Here is a 19,587-nt window from a genome sequence, read left to right as displayed (position 1 = left end):
AGCCTTCAACATACTGTAATTGTGGACGTGTCTTTCTATGAACTTGCTTAAAAATTCTAGCATAGAAAAAGAAAACATGGTGTACGTGTTAAATATTGTGATGTCCCGTGTCTGCCATTTCATAGTGAAAGGTTTTCTAAATAAATTCTGTGATCATGAGAACTATTTTCGTACTATGCAAGTGTTGTTTTGTGTCAAAAGAAATAATGAGTGAACATGTCCTAAACAATTCTAAATCTTTATTTTTCTAACAAGAGTGAAAAGAAACAAAGGCAACATTAAAATGAAAAGTTTATACACAAACTCACGACAACTGCGTGTCTGCAATATCAATAATAATAATAATATTAATAACATAATCTTAACCCAGGAAACAAAATAAATTGTGACAAAGTGAGTTACAGTGAAGTTACCTTAATTTGCAAAGAGAAAGAGAAGGAAGGAGGAGGAAGAGGAGGAAAATAGGTCAACCTGAAAGGAATAAAACATGGAATCAGAAGATGGGTGCTTAAAAAAAGAAAGAAAAGGCATCGAGGGGAGGGAAAGAGGGAGAGAGACAACGCCAAGAGGTACAGATATTCATTTTGGGAAAGTAGCACCAAAAACATTAATGCCTGTTTTTAACACTTCCCAAAATTTACTCAGTTTAGTCAAAATGCATGTCCCCTCAAAACAGCATCAAAACACAAGATTCAGTACGACTAAAAAAATACAAGTGTAACCACGGTGCTGTTGTCTAAGATCAGCCGTCAAAACTTTCCGCTGCACCTCAACTTCAGGATTACGTCCAAACACAACTGCCTAAGTAAACCCATAGCTTATCCAACTTCAACGAGAGGGCTCAAGTAAAACGAAACTGCAACTGCAACTGCCGGCGCTGAGACAGGATTCGGCTGAACTAGCATTTAATACAGTTGGGATAACATAGCATACTGACTGACCTCAGAGACAACTCTAGACCAAAGACACGTCAATTGCGTTAAGTCCCACCATCGGTCCAACACAGTCTTAATATTTTCACAGGAGAAATGGGTCCGGGGAAGGTGATCAATAAAGTTTGGGTCAGAGTGTGAACAAAAACATGTAGGGTGAGATATGGCTGAGTGTCGTTTGACACAGTGGAGTGTAGAAGAAGAGTCACTGCTCTGTTAGTGTCTGAATGCATGGATGTCGGGTGAGAAGGGATGTAGAGTACCGGGGCAGTGGGGTGGGGGTGGGGGGTGGATGTCCCGCATCTTTCTATAACTTGATACTGTCTTCTGGCACAGAACGCCTTGTCCCTTCCATTCCTCAGACTAATCCTTTTAAGAAGAGCTCCAGCGTTGACTATATCACAAAATCTGTCAAAAAGTGTTAAAATTTATTGTTAATCAAAACTTCATTTGCAAATATGTCAATTAAAGCTGGATTTTCCAAAAAGTGGGAAAAAAAAGAAGTGCTTAACAAGATAAGCAGGTAAGTACCTCTGGATCCACCTGGACAGGTGAGTGAGGGGAGCTGCTGTGGCTGAGAGGACAGGTTTTCTTTGACTCGGAGGCATCCAGTGACCTTCCTCCTGCCCCTTCTGCACTGCCACCTCTGTGGCTCTTCCTCTTCCTCTTGGAGTCCTTGGTTCTTCCGCGGCCGGTTCGCCTCTGTTCTTCAAGCTCAATCTGTCAGGGAGGATAAGAATATTAGAAAAGAGGCAGTTGACTGGCTTTTAATCTCAACACAAACAATCAATCAATTAATTGATTCATCATCAATTAATCAATTAATCAATTATATGGAATTTTCAACAGACTAATTACTTTGCTTTTGTAGCACTGGATGTGTCCGTTTATTTTTTGGGTTACTCAATGTACTGTTGGTTTTAAGATTCTATTCATTACTTATTTTATTTTCCTGACCTGAACGAGTGCATGCAGTGTTTCTCTGGGTGGAACAGAAGCAGCTTGCAGGACCCTGTGGATGAGGAGTGTCTGGTCCAGGGACACCTCGAGCAGATCTCCCTCAAGCTGCAGCTCCTCCAGCTGGCGCCTAGTGGCTGATGAAAGCTCCACAACCTGGCCTTTTAGCAAAGGCAGCAGAGGCAGCAGAAACCCCACACCTGAAGGGTGTGAGCAGAAAGAAAACGTTGCCAGGACTGATGTATGTGGGAAGTTGCACAAGTCAACTTTCAATGGTTACTCTGAAATCAACCTGCCACCTTACCTGTAACATTTGACTTCTTGCTGATGCCATTTTCGCATCCAGCCTGTGGGAAAACAAGCATTGTAAGAAAGTCTGGAGTAGCAAATTAAATCATCAATTATTAAACAGTCAAAAGAATTGCATAATAAATAATTTTGAGTCAGTTAAACACTTGACAGATAGCAGTCTACATCTGGTCTGAGTCTGAATGAGGTGCTAACCTGAGTGCCATTGCTCTCCTTGGTCTTCTTTTTAGGTGACTCCTCTGTCAGATCAATGACTCCATCCTCTCCTTCCCCGCCCTCAGAGTCCGATAAAACTATTACTGAACTCCCATCTGTACCTTTTTCTGTATCTTCCTCTTTCTCTGTTTCACAACGCAGAGTCTCTTTGAGTTCTTGCAGCCTCTCAAGTGCCCGCTGCAGCTCTGGGGTCTCCAGTGCCTCCTTGGCTCGGCCCTGCCAGTTGATGGCCCTCTCTGTGAGGCATTGCAGTGCTTCTCCTTCAGGCAGGCGCACCGGCAGCCTCTGCAGGGCGACGAGTAACGCCAGGATAGTCTCCAGGCGTGGACGCCGAGACCGCTGGCATCGCGGGCACAGAAAGCGCGAGTCCCAGTCCCACCAACAGAGGGGGTTTTCCGGTGGTCCAGAGGAGGGGAGCAGGGGTGGGAAAGGAACACAGCCACCATGGAACCAGTCCTTACACAGATGGCAGCGGACTTGAGGGGCACGAGGCTGACCAGCACACACACACACCGACTGAGGAGGGGTAGTGCAGGTGTGGTTACTGTTGCCATTCTCTTTTACAGAGTTCTCTGAGTGGGTGGATGTGTCCGTCTCCATGGCGTCTTCCCACCTCTTGTTCTCTTTGTCCTCCTTGCACACAGCAGCGTTAAGTCCAGATTTACACATGTTCAATTTCTGTAGCCTCAGTAGTGCTTCCTTCTCCTGATGCTCCCCTTCTTTGAATGCCATCACCTAGGCACATACAGCCAGTATTAATGCTTAGACATATGCATCCAAAAAAAGTAAGAACTAAATGTTAAAGAGATTAAAATGGACAATGTCATGCTCAGTTAACTCACAATAGCTGCAGGGTCTCTCAGGTCCTGAGCAGAGAGACCCAGAGTGTTGGTATCAGAGTCATCTGAAGGCTCATCCGACGGCTCCGTCTCTTCTCGCCGTTCTCTCCTTTTTGCACACGGACATAATACCTACAGGGCAACACTCAAGTTTAATGCAACTTCTCATGAGGATCTCAGTTTCTGAAGTGGAACGCTGTACAGATTTAAGTGTACGTATTGTTCACAGCATTTCAATCTACTTAAAGTAAAATTCTAATTTAATTTTACTTTTCCCCCGAGCTGCCCACCTCTAGCAGACTGTGCGGACTGCTCTTCTTCAGGAAGGTCTTGCTGGCCTTGTCCCTCCAGGAGTGAGCGCTAGCTACCTGCAGTTCCAGCTGTCTTAGCTCCTCCATAAAGACAGGCAAGTCCCTTCCAATAGCCACCAGGCCCTCTAGGTCATCCAGACATGGGTAATGCTCCCCATTCTATAACAAACAATAGAAACAATGATTATATAAAGAGTATAGCATATTTTTCAATTCTAGGTTATTAATTCAATTACAAATTACACCATTACTGAGGGCTGGAAAGTAAAAATGGAGCCAATCTAAATAATTTTTACCTGTATTTCCTCTAGGTCTGTTACCCAGGCCCGTGCTCGAGTGAGACAGCCCTGTAGAGCCAAGATATTGGGTAGCTTGACTGGAATAAGTTGGGCCTCATTTACTATTGCCTCCAGGGTAGAAAGAGGGTGCTTTTGCCTGTAAGAACAAAACCACAACAAAGAAACACCGACGTTTGTGCAACAGGAAAAACTGGATGTAAAATTATGACAAGCCTGCAGCAAGAAAAGTTCAGTCTTACCGCTGTTCAAGACAGATCTGTGCTTTCTCTTCCCAACGTTCTGCGATTGTGAGCAGCTCCTGAAGCTCTGCCATGGCCGTCTCCACAGACACACTCTGGGGCACGTTGCATCCTGCCTCCATCAGGTTCCTCAACACATCCAATGTGACCTCCTGCCTCTCCCCTCCTTCTGTGCCCATGGTGCGCCTCACCTCTGCCAGCCACAGGCCCTGCTCCTTTAGGCCTTGGAGTAAATTACACTCTGGTACCACAACAGGCAACCTGGCCCCCTGATCCAACAAAGCCTGCAACTGGTCAGGCGGTGGAGAGTCCCTCCAGTCCCTGTTATTGACAAGTAGTTGGGCCTGGCTCTGGAAATCCTCCACTGTCCGCAGAACCGTCTTGAAAATCACACGGTACAGAGATAAATGTAATTGCAGCAGAACCTTCGAGCTATGAAAATGATAAAATATGCATACAGTACATTTTACCTGCACTTCCGCCAACTGGTTCATCACACAGGGCAGATTTTGCATCGTCTCTACCAAGGACTTCAGCTCTGCCAAAGTCATCTTACTTTCACTAAAAAACAGCAATATGTAAGTGCATGAAACTGAACAGTTAGTGTAAATGTTCAGTTTGTGTTATGTTATACCTGCTCTTTGAGTTACTGAGGAGTTCAGTACTTGTGTGTCGGCAGCATTCAATGTCTTTCAGAACGGTGTTGAGTTTCCGCAGAAGTTCATTGTCAGGAAACTTTTTTTCCACCGCTTCTGTCTTCAGCATCTCCAGGTCACCAATCCCTGCAATTCAACAACAATCTGATCTCACCAATTCCTTTAAAGATAATTATACTATGTTGAAACTATGTTTAAGGGGATCATTTATCTTAATTTTCTACCTATTTTGTTTCCCTCTTCCTGTTCAAGTGCCTCTTTTACTCTGTTGGCCCAGTAATCAAAGGACTCGGACCGAACCTTTAATCGGTGTAACATGCCTAATAACTCATCCAGGGTATATCTGTACCTGTGAAGTAAAGGTTAACAGGAAAAACTGTAAATAAAATACCATGGTATTTTAAAAGACCGTTTCCTCTCAATATTTTACGGTTTACTGCAAAGCGTACCTGCATGCACAGCAATGCAAGCCATAAATACCTGAGGTAGAGTTTTTCGGTGGGGCAGTTGCACAAATCCTGAGTGTGATAGAGACACACCAGACGCTCGGGACAGTTTGAGCAGGCCAGAGCAGAGAGGAAGCACGTGGTCTTACATTTATCGCACTGCCTCTCATCATCAGGCAGCAGTTCAAATGCCTCCCGCTCTGCTTCAGTAATGCCCTGCAGGTGCAACACACCTGTTTTGTTAGAGTGACTTTTTGCTATATTCTCATCATAAGATTACTGCATCATTCAGCATGGTGCCACACTGAAATATTATTTACTAAAGATCTATTTGTTGTCTCTCACCCTTTCCATGAGAGATTTCCGCAGCTTCCTCTCCTCCTGAACAATAATGAACATTTCCCGATGTGTAGCTGCAGCCAGATTGAGGTCTAGTTTCTCTGGGCTGGCAGCCATTTTACAGGTGAGCTCCTCATGGGAGAAAACACAATACCTCCTTAGACGCCGGTAGTGCTCAACACAGGAACGACCGGCAGGCAGCTTAGAGGGAGATAGAAGAGTGACACTGATTATGCAGTATTGTGAAAGCTGTGAAATGACAAGATGTTTTACAGAAAAGTGTAAACAGACATACCCAGTCTGCAGTGCAGAAGTTAACAGCTTCAGCAAAGTTATATCCCTGATTGAAGCCACTGTGGTAGGCTCTGGGGAAGGTGATGACAAACTCTCCAGCGCACTGATTGGTTCTTACAACCTGCCAATCAGAAACACAGAGCTGCTCAGAGGGAAACTTTTCAATAAGGCAAATTTGTGCAGTGTGTGTTTGTGTGAGACTTACCGGTACACCATGAGACATGAGGATATTGGGGTTCATGATGGTAACCAGCTGGTGCAGGAGGTCAGGTTGAAATTCGAACAGCTCTGGCGTCAGCTTCTTCATCACCTCCTCAAGTCGCTCGGCTGCGAAAGAGGGAACCCCATACCAAGTCTTGGGTTCACCCCTGGAGACAACAGATAAGTGGGATATGAAGATCACATGAGGGAAGATATAGTCTTTCACTCAAAGTACCTTTTAATTACATCATTATATTCTATACATTAAAAGCTGCAATTGTTTAAAGCATGTGACTACAACATAACACCAAAGCCACAACAGACAAAATGCATTCTGTACCAGTGCAGGTAGTTGATGGAGTAGCTCCAGTGATCCTCAATGTGCCAGCAGAAAGCTGAGAAAACCATGCCTACATAAAGCCAGGGCACCTTCATCCCGGAGATGTCTCCATTGATGTGGCACAGGAGGGACTGCTCCAGCACGGGCATCACATTCAAGTTCCAGCCGCTGCGTGCATATTCCTGACCAACAATGAAAGGGTTTAAATATACCTGAGTGGTAACATCTTTCATACAGACATATATACTTCACAAAACGGTCAATGTCACCTCGCTTGTGAACCACTGAGCCTTTCGAGGAAGCCCCTTTCATATCCAAGTATGATACTATCACCGGTTACCAATGAACCTGTTTACCTGTAAAATGTTCCAAACAGGTGTATTTTGAACATTCAACAGCTCTCCCAGGCCCTTGTTGCCCCGTGTTTCAACTTGTTTGAAACACAAGGATGGCATCAAATTCACAATAAGCTTTTATTTGCAAAAATCAATGAAGTTGGTGAGGTAAAACGTTAAATATATTGTCATTGTATTGTTCTGAGTTTATGTCAAAATACAGTACCAAATCCTCACATTCTCTATTCCTTTTTTTTTTTTTTTTTTTTTTACACAGCAACCCAACTAATGCTTATCTCATCTTCTTTTGTACTGTAATAAAAACTGAGTAGTTATTATTTTTCAATGCAATCACGTTATTGTAAATTATGTAATTCACGAGTGTCAATGAACTGAAAATTGATTCATTTCTAAAGTGCATTCACATCAGAATGTTTATCGTCAAAAAGCCACACTGGCCTTCTGCAGTCATGATATTGTATTTTACTTAAGTCGTTTTCAACATGAAACCTCAAGCAGGATGCGGCTGTCCTCACTCTAAACTTGATGACTGTTCAAGCAGAGGTTTCATAAAAAGGTTACAAGAGAAAACAATGTGCATACCTCCTCTTCCTTTGTGAGCTTCCTTTTGCCATTGTTCATTGGGAAGCCACTGCCAAACTCTTTGGAGTGTATGTCCGCTCCATACTCAACAGTCACGTCTTCCTCGATACTACTGACTAACCTCCAGAACTCTCTCTCTACAAGCTCAGTGGGAACCATCTACAACGACAAAAACACACCAGCTAGAGATTAGTCTCATACTGTCGCTCATTAGGACAGAGTCATGCTTCATAATGAATAGGCGATACACTATGTGGACAAAAGTACTGGGACAGACCTCTTTATTACTGAATTCAGCTGTGGTATGGTGTTGTTTTTCAGGCTCGGCGCCTTTCCTTCCAGTGAAGGGAAATCTTAATGCTTCATCATACCAAAACATTTTGGATAACGCTACGCATCTTTATGGCAATAGTTTATTGAAGGCCCTTTTCTGTTCCAGCATGACTGTGCCAGAGTGCAGAAAGCAAAGCCCCATAAAGATATGGATGGATGAGTTTGGTGTGGAAGAACCTTACTGGCCCACACAGAGGCCTGACCTCAACCCCATCCAACACCTTTGGGATGAACTGGAACGGAGACTGTAAGCCAGGTCTTTTGGTCCGACATCAGTGTCTGACCTCACAAAAGCCCTACTGCATAAATGGGCAAAAATTCCCACAGAAACACTCACAGAAGCTGTTATAACTGCAAAACTGCCTAAGCAGTTAGAGTGTGGGGTCATTAAATTCCCTGTTGGTGTAATGTCAGATGTCCCAATACTATTGTCCATATAGTGTATCTTGGGTAGGCCCACTTACATGAACAGGCATGTTGAAGTAATCTGCTTTGAAGGCATCTGCCATTTCCCCAAAACTCTGCAGAGTATACTCTCGTGTAGCCTGTTCAAACCCAAATGCTTCTGCAGGTTTCTTACACTCCTAAAAAAAAAAAAAACAAAAATGAGAGAATCAACACAAAGGTTAGTGGATTAGAGGAACAAAAGATGCAATGAGTATTACAGACACATACAAAAGCTTTAAAACATTTTTACCCACCTCCGCCACGCATTTGGGGCACCGCCAGTTGCCTTTGGGAGGATCGGTGAGTGGGGGTAGAAGACAGTAGGTGTGATAGTTATCATCGCAGCCATCACACAGCAAGAGTTTCTCGTCATCGTCTCCCCGACCACACATCCGACACACAAAAGAATCCACCTTTTGAAAAAAAGGGGTGTGGGGGGGGACAGCACAAAACACTGACTCTAGGGCTTGGAGCTGGTTGAGTAGGAGCAAACAGTGCTCTATAAAGCACCAAAATGGACAAAATGTCATACCGTAGGAGAGTTTTTAGTCAAAGACAAAAACACGGTATTCACAACAGAGGGAATAAAGAGTACAGTGCCTTGTGTTTACAGCCCCAGCAAATCATCTGGGTTTGCACAGTAGCTCTGTTATGTTGATCTCAACTTCCAAAAGCCCCCTGGTGCATCCTGTGGTCTACTTACACACTGCGGGTTGGAGATGTTGCGTCTCAGCCTCATGGTCATTTTTGTACATGGCCTATCTGAATCATCATCTTCCTCATCATTGTCTTTCCCATCCTCTTCCTCTGGTTCTTCTTTCTTCACTTCTGCCTTGACCGTGACGCTAAGGGGAGGCATTTGGGGGTCAGACATGCTGCTGTCACTTTGCCTCTCCTGAGCATCCAGTGGTTCTGCTTTGACCGAGGTATCACCAGAAGCAGGAGACACGCTCTCCTTGACGGTAACGGTTTGAGGCAGCTCATCTAAAAGAAGAGCAAGCAGCGTTCAGGAATCAGAGGTGGTTAGTTACTGCCGTCCCAAACATTTTCTTAAAATGCAGTTGGCAAGATGGTTCTATCTAAACCAAATGAAGCTGTAACTGCTGCAGTTACCTTTCTTCCTGATGCCTTTGTCTCTTGCCACCAGACCAAGTCCCATCATCTTAGGCCCTGCACCATAAATCTGTAGCTTCTTCAGTTCTGGGTTCTTTTCTATGTCTTCCTCTGTAGGTTCAGGCTGTGGATTAAAGTACATTTTCATTATGAAGACAGAGGTTCAGCTACAGCTACTCTTCAAAGCACACAGAGCAAAGCAAGGTCTACGCCAAATGCGGAACATACAGTCAAAACTTCAGAGCATAGCAATGCATCACAAGAAGGGATTATGCTCGGTTAGAAAGAAAGGAGAAGTTAGCCTACATCACAGTGATAGCATAAAGGTAAAGACCCACCACCAGAACAAACAGTCGGAAGCAGTTGCAACCACTGACCGCATATAAAGATGGATGACATGAGAGGTGCCCAAATGTGAAGCCAAAACATCCTGACTGCCTCCTGGCGCCATCTCAATCCACTATAGGTCATAAATCGCTCCCCTTCCACGTTAGCGGATACATCAAGTGCAAATGTAAAAACATTAAGTACACATCAAATTACCCAAACGTGGTTTCTGTCATTTTAGGTAGCTATTATCTGATGTATATTCAAGTATTCGTTCTGGTTTTACTTAGTTATTTGATGCCATAAAATGTCATGATTGACAGTTTTATGAGCTTGCGTGTGTGGGCAGGAACTTGGCTCCAGTGCCCGATGAGTACTGTGCAGAGTCGGGCTGCAAATGACGTCAACAACTCATATAAGAGATATTTTGGCTTCATTTCAAACAGTGGGAGGAGGTGGAGATGCATCATCATTTGTATATACCAGTGGTTGCAACCAAACAGTTAAAGTATCATTCAGATTTTGTATAATAATTCTGGATTCTGTCAAACACTTTCGCATATTTTTGATAAGTAATTAAAAAAGTTCAAAAGTCAAAAGCAAATGAGGTAGTTAATTTTGTCACTTTTTATAAATAAAAAATGGTATTTTGGAATTCTCTAAGAAAATAAAGAAAACAGAGAAAAAAACACATTGTGCTATGCACAAGTTGAATATCAACTGTTCAATTATTTTACTTCAGTTGAACTTCTGGGGAATTATGAGCACTAAGCATTGCTGCAGAAGCAGCGGTTTTCAGAAGATTTTTTTATTTTACCCATTATCTCTGTCTTACTCACTGGTCCTGACTGTAACTGTCTTTGTTACTGCATCCAGTAAGATTTATTTGTGTGTTTTTTGTCCTTCCAGGGTCTCCGGCTGCTCTCTCAGCAGACTGGAGAAGCTGATCTGCTCTCACTTACCCAAAGAAACACAAATTCTTAATTTGTTAAAATCACATATTCTGCTCTGTACTTTCATTTACAAAAATAGTTCATGATTATTTCCCAACATGTGTCTATGCCTTGTGAGATACAAGCTTATTCTTTCTAGGCATGCAGTTTTCTGCTTAAGGGTGTGGATAAATTACTAATTAGCTTGAACACTGTCCAATTTTTATTTATTTATTTTCAAACTGTATTATAATTACATTTTGTCCTCAGAGATGTTTCCTGTGTCGATCACATTTCAAACTTTTCTAAATCCAAAGAACTGCACAGCATCACTGAAGTTACGTCATAGTGGACACTCATCATGAAGAACAGTAAGAACACTGGAGTAAGTTTTCTTTATAAATTCAGTATTGACTTCACTGCTGCCTTCTTACACCATGCATAGATTAGAATTATCATCCAATTTCACTCTTTACCGGCCATATTCCGAGATGTAAAAAAAATAATTAATCCCACGAGGGCCTTCCTAACTGCAGTGAACTGTGTCTTCTTGCAGCAAGAAATTTTGGTGGTGTTGAAACATCCCAGTGAAAATCTATATTAAGTGACATGCTCCTTAAAAAATCCCAAAAACCAATGACACTTAACGTTATGGTGAATGCTTTCATTTGAGACTTCCTCCCTTGTATTGAATGATTTTTAACAGTGCTTATACTCCACTTTATCACTACTATCAACAGATGTTTGGTGGACACACTTGGGTGCTTATCTGCCAAATGACAGCAAACAGTACAAACAACTCATGCAATCAGCAATGTAGGCACACTCAGCATCACTTCCAGCAATCCAGTCAGCAGATCTGGAAAGCGCACAAAAGCAGGACTTCACAAAAATCAGAAGTTTTCCCCTAAACTCCATTTCATTCCAAAAAATTTGAGAACGCTTCCTCTATTCAGGTGTACGGTAGTGTGTAAGCAGTCAGAACACAACCTGTATTTCCACACCAAGGCAGTTCAAGTATGCATGTCATGACGGTGTTGTCAGTGCCATACATAACAGAATCTGAACAGTCAAGACTTTCTAAGAAGGGTAATGAAAGAAGCATGTTCGTTTTAAACTTTGCTGCCTGTCTGCAGTTGCACTCTCAGTCGGGGTGCAACAGGTGTAACTCCTGCCCCAACATATTTTCTGCGTATGAAAAAACAGACACTTTTTCTTGGCACCTGGGCTTTGCTGACTCTGCTAGTCGGATGGGGATTGAAAGCAGTAGACACAAACAGATCATCGGGACTTGATGTCAAACCATGCTTTGGTCTCAGACAAGCAAACAAGGGGGACTAATAGTTAGTTGTGTTACACAGTTACGTGTTCAAAAAGGACTGTTCTTTAATGCCTCATTAGGACTCCAATACTTTACTGTCTATGATCAGACTATGGTGATCTGTAAGAAAAACCCAACACTAGTAGGTTCCTCTGTGTGAATGCACTCAAAAGAGAACGCATGCAGCCACACTGTTAGCGGCTGTAGTGAGCAGACAGCAAGGCAAAACAGCAAAGTGCAAAGGCACACAGACAGCCCAGCGACAAAGCATGTACAATCACAGAGAACAAGCAGGGGTGAAAGAGAGAATGCTAGAGAGCGCAACAACTAGAATAGAAAAGAGTGTTTGGCCATTGGGGATAAAGTGAACTTTTCTTGGAGCCTAAAGTGACCCGACCCCCTAACTCTTAACAATAAAGGCAGTGAGATCCAAATTTTCATCTGCTTCTAAACTCAAAACCCAACAGCAATATTAAAAATGCACACACAACTGTAATTTAATACCTAAAAACATGTTGACAAGGCACCACAACACCTCTGTCCAACATGAGATGACAAGGGCTCGCTTGAATGTTCTTAAGCATGCTCATGAAGAACAAACAGCTTCAATAAAAGAAGACATGGGCCATGGAAATCTTCCTCTCTGTGTCCATTGCCTGGTCTAGACATTGAAGATGATGATTTACTGCTATGTGCCAACTATAACTCTGTTTTCATGGCAACATATCTGCAACTTGTGACCCTGTTATGGATTGCCACCCCTACACTGAGAAACTTGAGGTGCTCAAATGCATGTTACTGAAAATGTTTTAGTGGTTAGTTAAAAACAACAACAAAAAAAAAACATACAAAAAAAAGAAGCAACATCTAGACAACTTCAGAAAAGGGTGAGGTGGTTTAGGAAAAGAGGCAGGGGGGTGAGCTCATATTCTCAAGAGGCAGTACCGCAGAGATGAGTTGAGAGCCAGTGGTGAGAGGATGGGGGGCCAGATCCTCTGGACCCTGCAACGGGAGACAATAACAGCAACAATAAACTAAGACAAGAGGAAAAAGGAGATGAGAGAGGTAGGGAGAAAGCCTGGAAAGAACAGAGCCAGTAGTTGTAGGAAAAATATCACTGTGACACATTAAGAGACAAGAGTCACATTTTATGAAGGACCTACAAAGGTCCAACAGGAAATTTTGTGGACAGATAATAAGCTCTCTCTTTCAAATTGGTTAAATCTCTTAAATAAATCCTGGTACCATTTGTTCAGTTTGCAATCTAATGAACCTTTATGTTGCTGGACCACTGTGGATGAACCTTTGCTTTTCATAGATACATTTCCATACCATATGAGACAATATCTCTGTTATCTCAAACTTGACCTTCCAAGTTGCTGCCAACAAGTGACTCAGCTGTTGCACTAACATTATTTATTCTCAGTGGGGCAGCTTTGACACCAAACAGAAATGGGTTTAGGAAGGTGTTTGGGGAAGGGAATTCATTGGTTGCATTCATGCGTGACAACTGGCATACACAACTACAATGACTTTTAGCTGGTGGCAAATAGCCAAAAAATATCTCTACTGGATACTGGAAAGTGGACACTTTTTGAGTTAAACTCAATGGCTATAGAATACAGTCCCATCCAAAATGTCTTAAAATGTGCTCAACTGTTAATAAAATAAATTCTCAGAAGTCAAGATAGTGTCCTGTATAAGTTGTTTAGGTAATGAAAACAAAAACGGAAGCAATACCAAAAGGACTGCATTCAAAAGTCCATGTAATTATCTGGATAGTAATCATTGATTGTGTCAATCACCTAATGACATCATTTAGAGTTTTTGTAAAACAAAAATCTGTATCAAACTTTGCTTTGTTCCTTTTCATTCCATATATAGCTAAATATGCAAAACAAAAAAGAAAAATTCCAGCATAATAAATGAAAAAAATAAAAAACTAAAATCCACTGGCCAGCATTACGTACTTAAAGTATAAGTAGGTAGGCTATTAACAACCTGCGGAGGTGGGGGAGGGGGAATGAATGCATCATTAGCTTGCATGTAACAAGCATGACATAACATAACACAGGCTGTTCTAGAAGTTGTTTTGGTAACATTAATGAAAAGAAAAAAAGTTCTGTGACAGCTGTATGTATATTTGGAAGATGGAAGGTAGTGGACAAACAAAAAAAAAAGAGAACAGAAAAAGCCATGGAGCAGAGAGCAAAAGCAGCACAGTTAAGCAGCAGCATGGCAGGGTGGAGAATAAGCAAGCTGGGATGCGCTCTGAGTGCTTTACATCTTCCAGATATTACACTATAACTGATGCACACGGCCGCATGGATAAGCACAGAAAAACAGTAAATATGACAGCATGGTATAAGCTAGAAGACTGTCATCCAGCAAACACCTGGGTAGATTGCTGGCCTGATTTTTTGTTAGCTGTTAACGATGGAAGCTCTATTGTTATTCTTCTTTTGGTTGATCAGCAGGCAGTAGGATAGTAAACCGTTGAATGGGAACCATATTGTAAAACTGCCAGCTTCCTGTTTTGCTGTTCAGATAATAATTCAGATAATCAAACATCAAGCATTTAGCTATTGTACACTGAGGTTTGAAGTCCAAGAAATGTGCAAATTCTTTTTCAGTCACTTCAGTCAAAACACTCCGTGGTTTGCATGTTTGTTAGTGGAAAACCAATGCATGTGATGATTAAACTAAACTTGCAATTATTAAGACAACAAGTGAAGATAAAGATTTAATTTTGATGAGTGGTTTAAGTCCTTTAAGAAACCAGTATAGGTCAGAACATCCCGAATACCTGGCAGTTAAACTCACTTGTAGGTCGATATCCACTCCTTTAATACAGAATCACAGCTGAAACAAATTCCTCTTTAACAGATCATCTGCCCCAAACCCATGCAATTTCTGTTTTTGAAAAGCAGCTACAAAAACAACAATTATACTATATACTTACACTTGTCCTCAAAGGGGTCCCCTGTTTATACTATACTTATTCTGAGGTGGTAATGCGCAAACAGAAATGTGCTCCAAAAACGTTCTATTCAGGTGATCAGAATACATTCAGCCTAGGGTTAGTGGTCACAAAGGTATGCAAATGTACTGAATGACAAGTAAGGACAGGTATTCTCACTCACATCGGGCTGGCAGCGGTTTGCTCTGCGTCCATAACTGCTCATTTTGGATGGCTGCACAGACTGTCGCAGGGGGATGGAGTGGGGCTTGTACTCTTTATCCACATCCTCACCATCATAATGTTTTGGCTTGCAATGCTAGATATGATGTGAAAAAAATTTACATTAACACATGTTCAGACATACTACATGACCTACTGCAGCAAGTCTTTTGATTATAATTAAAAGAAAGTGTACAATGCATCACATATTAACTAAGCTACTCTGGCTAATCAACTAATTCTGAATGCTCTTTATTGACTGATCACTCCTGGTAACACAAAAAGGATGGACGAGAATGTGGAAAATGATACCGGCAGGCTGGCACCAGACTGGAACATTTCAAAGGGGTAGACGATCCTCTCATAGTGCGAGCGCAGGAGAGAACCAATGTTCTTGCCTGGAGGATAGCCAAGTCTTTGGGCGACACGAGCCCAGCGCCGTTCCTTACAGACCATCTCAAAACCTCCTTCATCTGTCACAATCTGGAACAGGGAACAGAAAAGCATTTTTTTGCAAAGCCTACATAGAGAAACAACATCAAGCAATTTTTTTTACAGTTTTCTGAGTGGAAACTATTAAATTAATATCCACCTTAGACAGGCTGAAAAGATCAAGGATGCGCCTTTCAATATGCGGGATTTTCAAGGAGGATGCCTGGATCTCCCAAAACCGGGCAATACGGTCCAAATAATTCAGTTTCACTCTGGTCTCCGCCTAAAATGAGTTGCATGAGGGACCACCATGGTTACTACCTTTCAGCTCCACAAACAATTTCAATAATGTGTCAAAAATAAAAAACTGGGAAAAAGGGCAGTTTACCTCCAACTCATTAAGCCTCTGGATGCGGGGTGTGAAGCGGAAGTTATCCAGCTCCACTGAAAACGGTGGCTGCCAGTCCTATGTGGGAGCAAAGATATGCGATTAAACGTGTTAGCCTGTATGCCAAAACAACAGTTGATGTAACAGCTGCTTTAATGCTGGTCTCTCTCATTCAAGGAATCTACTAAAAACAAATGAATAAGGACATGGAAGATTAATGAGATAGTGAGCTTAGTTTCAGCTTAACCCTAGTTTAACTCTGGCTTTCAGGATCAAAAATTTGACTCAGCTTTAACCAGGTAAATAAAGTAGGTCGCCTACTCAAAGCAAGTGAAGTTCATGTGATCAACAATTCATGGCCCACCTCTTCAATTATTACTTTACAGAGCAGTACAGAGGACCTTTAACCTTTTTAGTTATGTTATCACTTCATCCCTTTATCTAATGAGACATTTGTGTGAAAATTTCTTATAATTAGCATGTGAATTTTCAAGGTAGGCCAAAAACTTGTTTTATGAGGTCAAAGTGAACTTTGACCAACAACATCTAAAAAGTTCATCCTTAAGTCCAAGTGGACATTTCTGCCAAATTTGAGGGAACCCCTTCAAAGTGTTCATGAGAATGGGACAGACAGACAACCTGAAAACACAATGCTTCTAGCATTGGCTACTGTAAACATGGAAATATCTGAGTAGGTTTTAGTAGAGTAATCTGTATGTGTAACTGCATGAATACATACGACACACCCTAACAGTGAGTTTTAATTTACACACCATTTGCAGTTTTTGTTCAGCAATCCTGTCTATACTCTGCGGCAAATTTTTTTTTTACAATATTTTATTGTGCAAGGCACCTATTATAACATCGAAATGTATTGTTTCATTGCATTTGCTACAAATGTTGGCTAGTTACTGTTCATGAGACAATGTCGCACATAACCAAGTTAATGTTAAAAATAAGACATAATTCATGTCCAGAGGAGATTACAAACCAATCAATAACCAACTTTGCCAGACTTATGATATAAAACCACCACAATAATGGTTTGTGAAGCCTGCTGACTCAAAGGAAAGGTTGACAAAGACATTTGTCATTTCTGTCACCTTCAAGACTGGAACAGCAAGTTCACTGGCTTTTGAATTAGTACTACTGGGTAAATACTTTAAACCGCTGCATGCTACACGTTACATACAGACATTTGTTTAACATAATCCAGGAACAAGCAAATATTTACTGGTGGAGGTCGAATTTTGCAGATTCCAGACTTCTCTGCAATTGGACGTATCTTGGCAATGTAGCCCAAGGGATCCTGAAACTCCTCCCATGATGGCTCGAATACTGGACACTCCGGAGGAGGTACAAACTCTTCCCCTTCCATTGCCCTATGAAAAGATATCAACAGTGCAAAACAAGTTAATAAACTCTGACAGGTTTACTAACAGACATGACCACACTGATCCGGCATCCTAGAAAGCATTTTATCTATGCAAACATTTGTTTTTAATTTCTAGAGAATTTAAAATGCTAAAACACTGCACACTTCTAAAAGACAACATAAAGCCTTATTTTTTTGTTTTGCTGCTTATTAACTTCCAAATATTTTGGGATAGTTCACAGTGAAGAAAAGTGTCTTGTCTTCAGAGATAACATTTAAGCAACAGGTCTATCTCTTAATGTTATGAATGTTTGCAAACAGCATCAAGGGATTCTTGGACAGATTCGGTGTTACAGAAGCAATGTAACGTGTCAGCCTAATTCAATGAATATAATGGCCAAGTATATCAGAAAATAAAATTCATATTATACAGTTACTGCACCTGTTTACTCCTACAAAATCATTACTTCCTGGTCTCGAGTGACATTATACTGTCGTAAGATTTAGAAATGTGTCAATTAGTCCCTCTGCATTATCATTTCCTCCAAAAATCTACAGAACAATCAACAGCAGGACACATGTGGAATCACTGGATGAAGATTTTTTTGTCCTCAAAGGGGTCCCTGTTCAAAACCCCTCCCCCCCAACATCAGACACAACAAAACAAATGCCATGCTCTGGTGAATCAACAAGGCCCAGTGTAGAAAAGAGGCAAAACTTTTAAGTGTTGCTTTTTTCAGTTGCAGTGATGTTGCAGAACAAAAATTCAATGATTTAAAAGCAGAAGCAGTATGCACTTGAGAAACAAGCACTGGTTCTTGTAATTTGTATGTGCAATAGTTATTTTGTTTTTTTAAATAGAAGAGTCTTCTATTGGCTTGGTCCAGGGGCATCTCTTATAAAACAATATTAAAATGAACACAACTTAATGCTTGTATGCCATCTGTCCGATTCTTCATGGGGCCTTCAGACAAACAATGGCGTGAAGGCCATGAACCCTAAGGTATAAGAGGCATCACTACACGCCAGTGGCCGGGGTTAGATTGATTAGTAAGCTTTTACGAGACAACTGACACAATTACTAACCAGAAGAGGCCACAGAGTCACACTTAGATGTCGAGGCTGCCTTACGTCTTGTTAACATTACTCAAAAACACATATAACAATTAGCTGACAACTGTTAGCTTCTTGCTACTAAACTTGGGATAACTGGTGTTAAAACCAGCCTTACCTTCCAACAACAGCCAAAACACAGTGAACAACGAAATATAAACTTAAATCCAATCATTCATAGTGCGTTAACTGAATGTCATTTATTTCTTTTCTTCTTGCTAGCATGATGTCTATTTGTGTCTATTGTTCAGCTATCAGAGGCGATAACGACGCTTACAGCTAACACTAGCATCGAGGCCTCCAATTTTTCAGCCGAGTCCCAGCGTCCCCCGTAGGTATAGGTAACTAGCATTAGTTAGCTAACGTTATCTGGGTGGCTTAGGAAAAAAGTCAGCAGCATAACCGCAAACAAGACAACCTACATACTGAAATCGACGTCAACAACCAGCCCGGTGACGTTAGTCATATGAACGTATATGCAAGAGGAAATACTACATGCAGTTTACTGTTATTTCTTGATCACTTTACACTACAATGTCTCGTTGAGTTTCCGTGACTGACCGAAGACACCTCGATGTCCCGGGGTATGGGGCCGCTCTCCTTTCTCTGTTGTTGTGATGACTGGTGGTTAGCTAACGTTGGCCAGCTGTGCTCGGTCCAGTTGGCTAGCTATCGCTGCTAGCAAAGTTGGCCGTTTTTCAGGCTCAGGTCTCCATATACTCCGTTCTGTCAAACACACCGGTTCAAAACATTGATGGAAGAGGATCGTTTAATTGTAAACGAGACTCTCAAACTTTATCAATTATGTCGTTATCAATCATTTCCCGACCATCATCATCATCATTCTCCTCGGGCCATCCTATCTTTCTTGACGAGACGCCATCTTAGTTTTTTCTCACGACCGAAGCACAACCTCTTCATCTTCACACCACACGTCCCTCACGTTTACTCCCTGAAAGCAATAGCACGCACGTACGCCAATAAAAGTCATGTAATTACAACGGGACCAGTCGACAACGAAGTACAGGAGACTATTTAGTATTTACGCAAGTAAAATCAGCAGTTCAACGTAAATGTAAAAACACAAAATGTAGTGAAATTGCATTACATTTTTCATTTAAACAAATAATTGGCGTTTTAACAGTACGCCATTGCTTGGGAAAAAATAAAATAAAATGTATTCATATGAGAGTACCTCTTAGTAGTTGTATTAATTACGTTAATATGTTATTCTTGTATTATGGCGTAAGCCATACTGGTTGAAGAGTGAAATTTGCCGTTTTAATAAGCTGTTTGGTTGCAGTAAATA

At 41.5% G+C, this 19,587-nt stretch overlaps 1 protein-coding gene across 6 annotated transcripts; it reads right to left on the bottom strand.

The window, feature by feature from the left end:
- Positions 1–219: 219 nt before the first annotated feature.
- Positions 220–19,265, bottom strand: kdm5c (lysine (K)-specific demethylase 5C). 6 transcript variants are annotated; one of them, XM_046396028.1, is made up of 30 exons: positions 19,108–19,265; positions 18,840–19,004; positions 17,025–17,172; positions 15,791–15,868; positions 15,563–15,685; positions 15,283–15,453; positions 14,933–15,067; positions 12,735–12,791; positions 9,210–9,333; positions 8,800–9,080; positions 8,351–8,509; positions 8,114–8,233; positions 7,317–7,475; positions 6,379–6,560; positions 6,043–6,205; positions 5,839–5,958; positions 5,550–5,744; positions 5,239–5,420; positions 4,983–5,107; positions 4,737–4,884; positions 4,573–4,663; positions 4,103–4,482; positions 3,861–3,999; positions 3,544–3,723; positions 3,257–3,385; positions 2,394–3,149; positions 2,194–2,236; positions 1,890–2,089; positions 1,464–1,652; positions 220–1,340 (listed from the first exon to the last, which is right to left on the bottom strand). In XM_046396028.1, the coding sequence occupies exons 3-30, from the start codon at positions 17,166–17,168 to the stop codon at positions 1,332–1,334; spliced, it is 4,782 nt and encodes a 1,593-aa protein (XP_046251984.1). In that variant the 5' UTR covers positions 17,169–17,172; positions 18,840–19,004; positions 19,108–19,265; the 3' UTR covers positions 220–1,331. The 6 variants fall into 6 exon arrangements, with proteins under 6 accessions (XP_046251984.1, XP_046251983.1, XP_046251987.1 ...); XM_046396027.1 differs by having other exon boundaries at positions 18,840–19,224; XM_046396031.1 differs by lacking the exons at positions 18,840–19,004; positions 19,108–19,265 and adding an exon at positions 18,705–18,834.
- Positions 19,266–19,587: the final 322 nt, after the last annotated feature.

The sequence above is a fragment of the Scatophagus argus genome, chromosome 8, assembly GCF_020382885.2.
Source record: "Scatophagus argus isolate fScaArg1 chromosome 8, fScaArg1.pri, whole genome shotgun sequence".
Lineage (NCBI taxonomy): Eukaryota > Metazoa > Chordata > Actinopteri > Scatophagidae > Scatophagus > Scatophagus argus.
The sequence above is the reverse complement of the archived record's forward strand: the minus strand, read 5'-3'. Positions and strand labels throughout refer to the sequence as shown.

Excerpts from the sequence above, each read along its gene's own strand:
- kdm5c (XM_046396028.1), bottom strand. The coding sequence starts at position 17,168 with ATGGAAGGGGAAGAGTTTGTACCTCCTCCGGAGTGTCCAGTATTCGAG. Across the intron at positions 15,686-15,790 it reads AGAGGCTTAATGAGTTGGAG|GCGGAGACCAGAGTGAAACT; the intron begins GTAAACTGCCCT and ends AACTCATTTTAG. Across the intron at positions 4,664-4,736 it reads CTCAGTAACTCAAAGAGCAG|TGAAAGTAAGATGACTTTGG; the intron begins GTATAACATAAC and ends GCTGTTTTTTAG.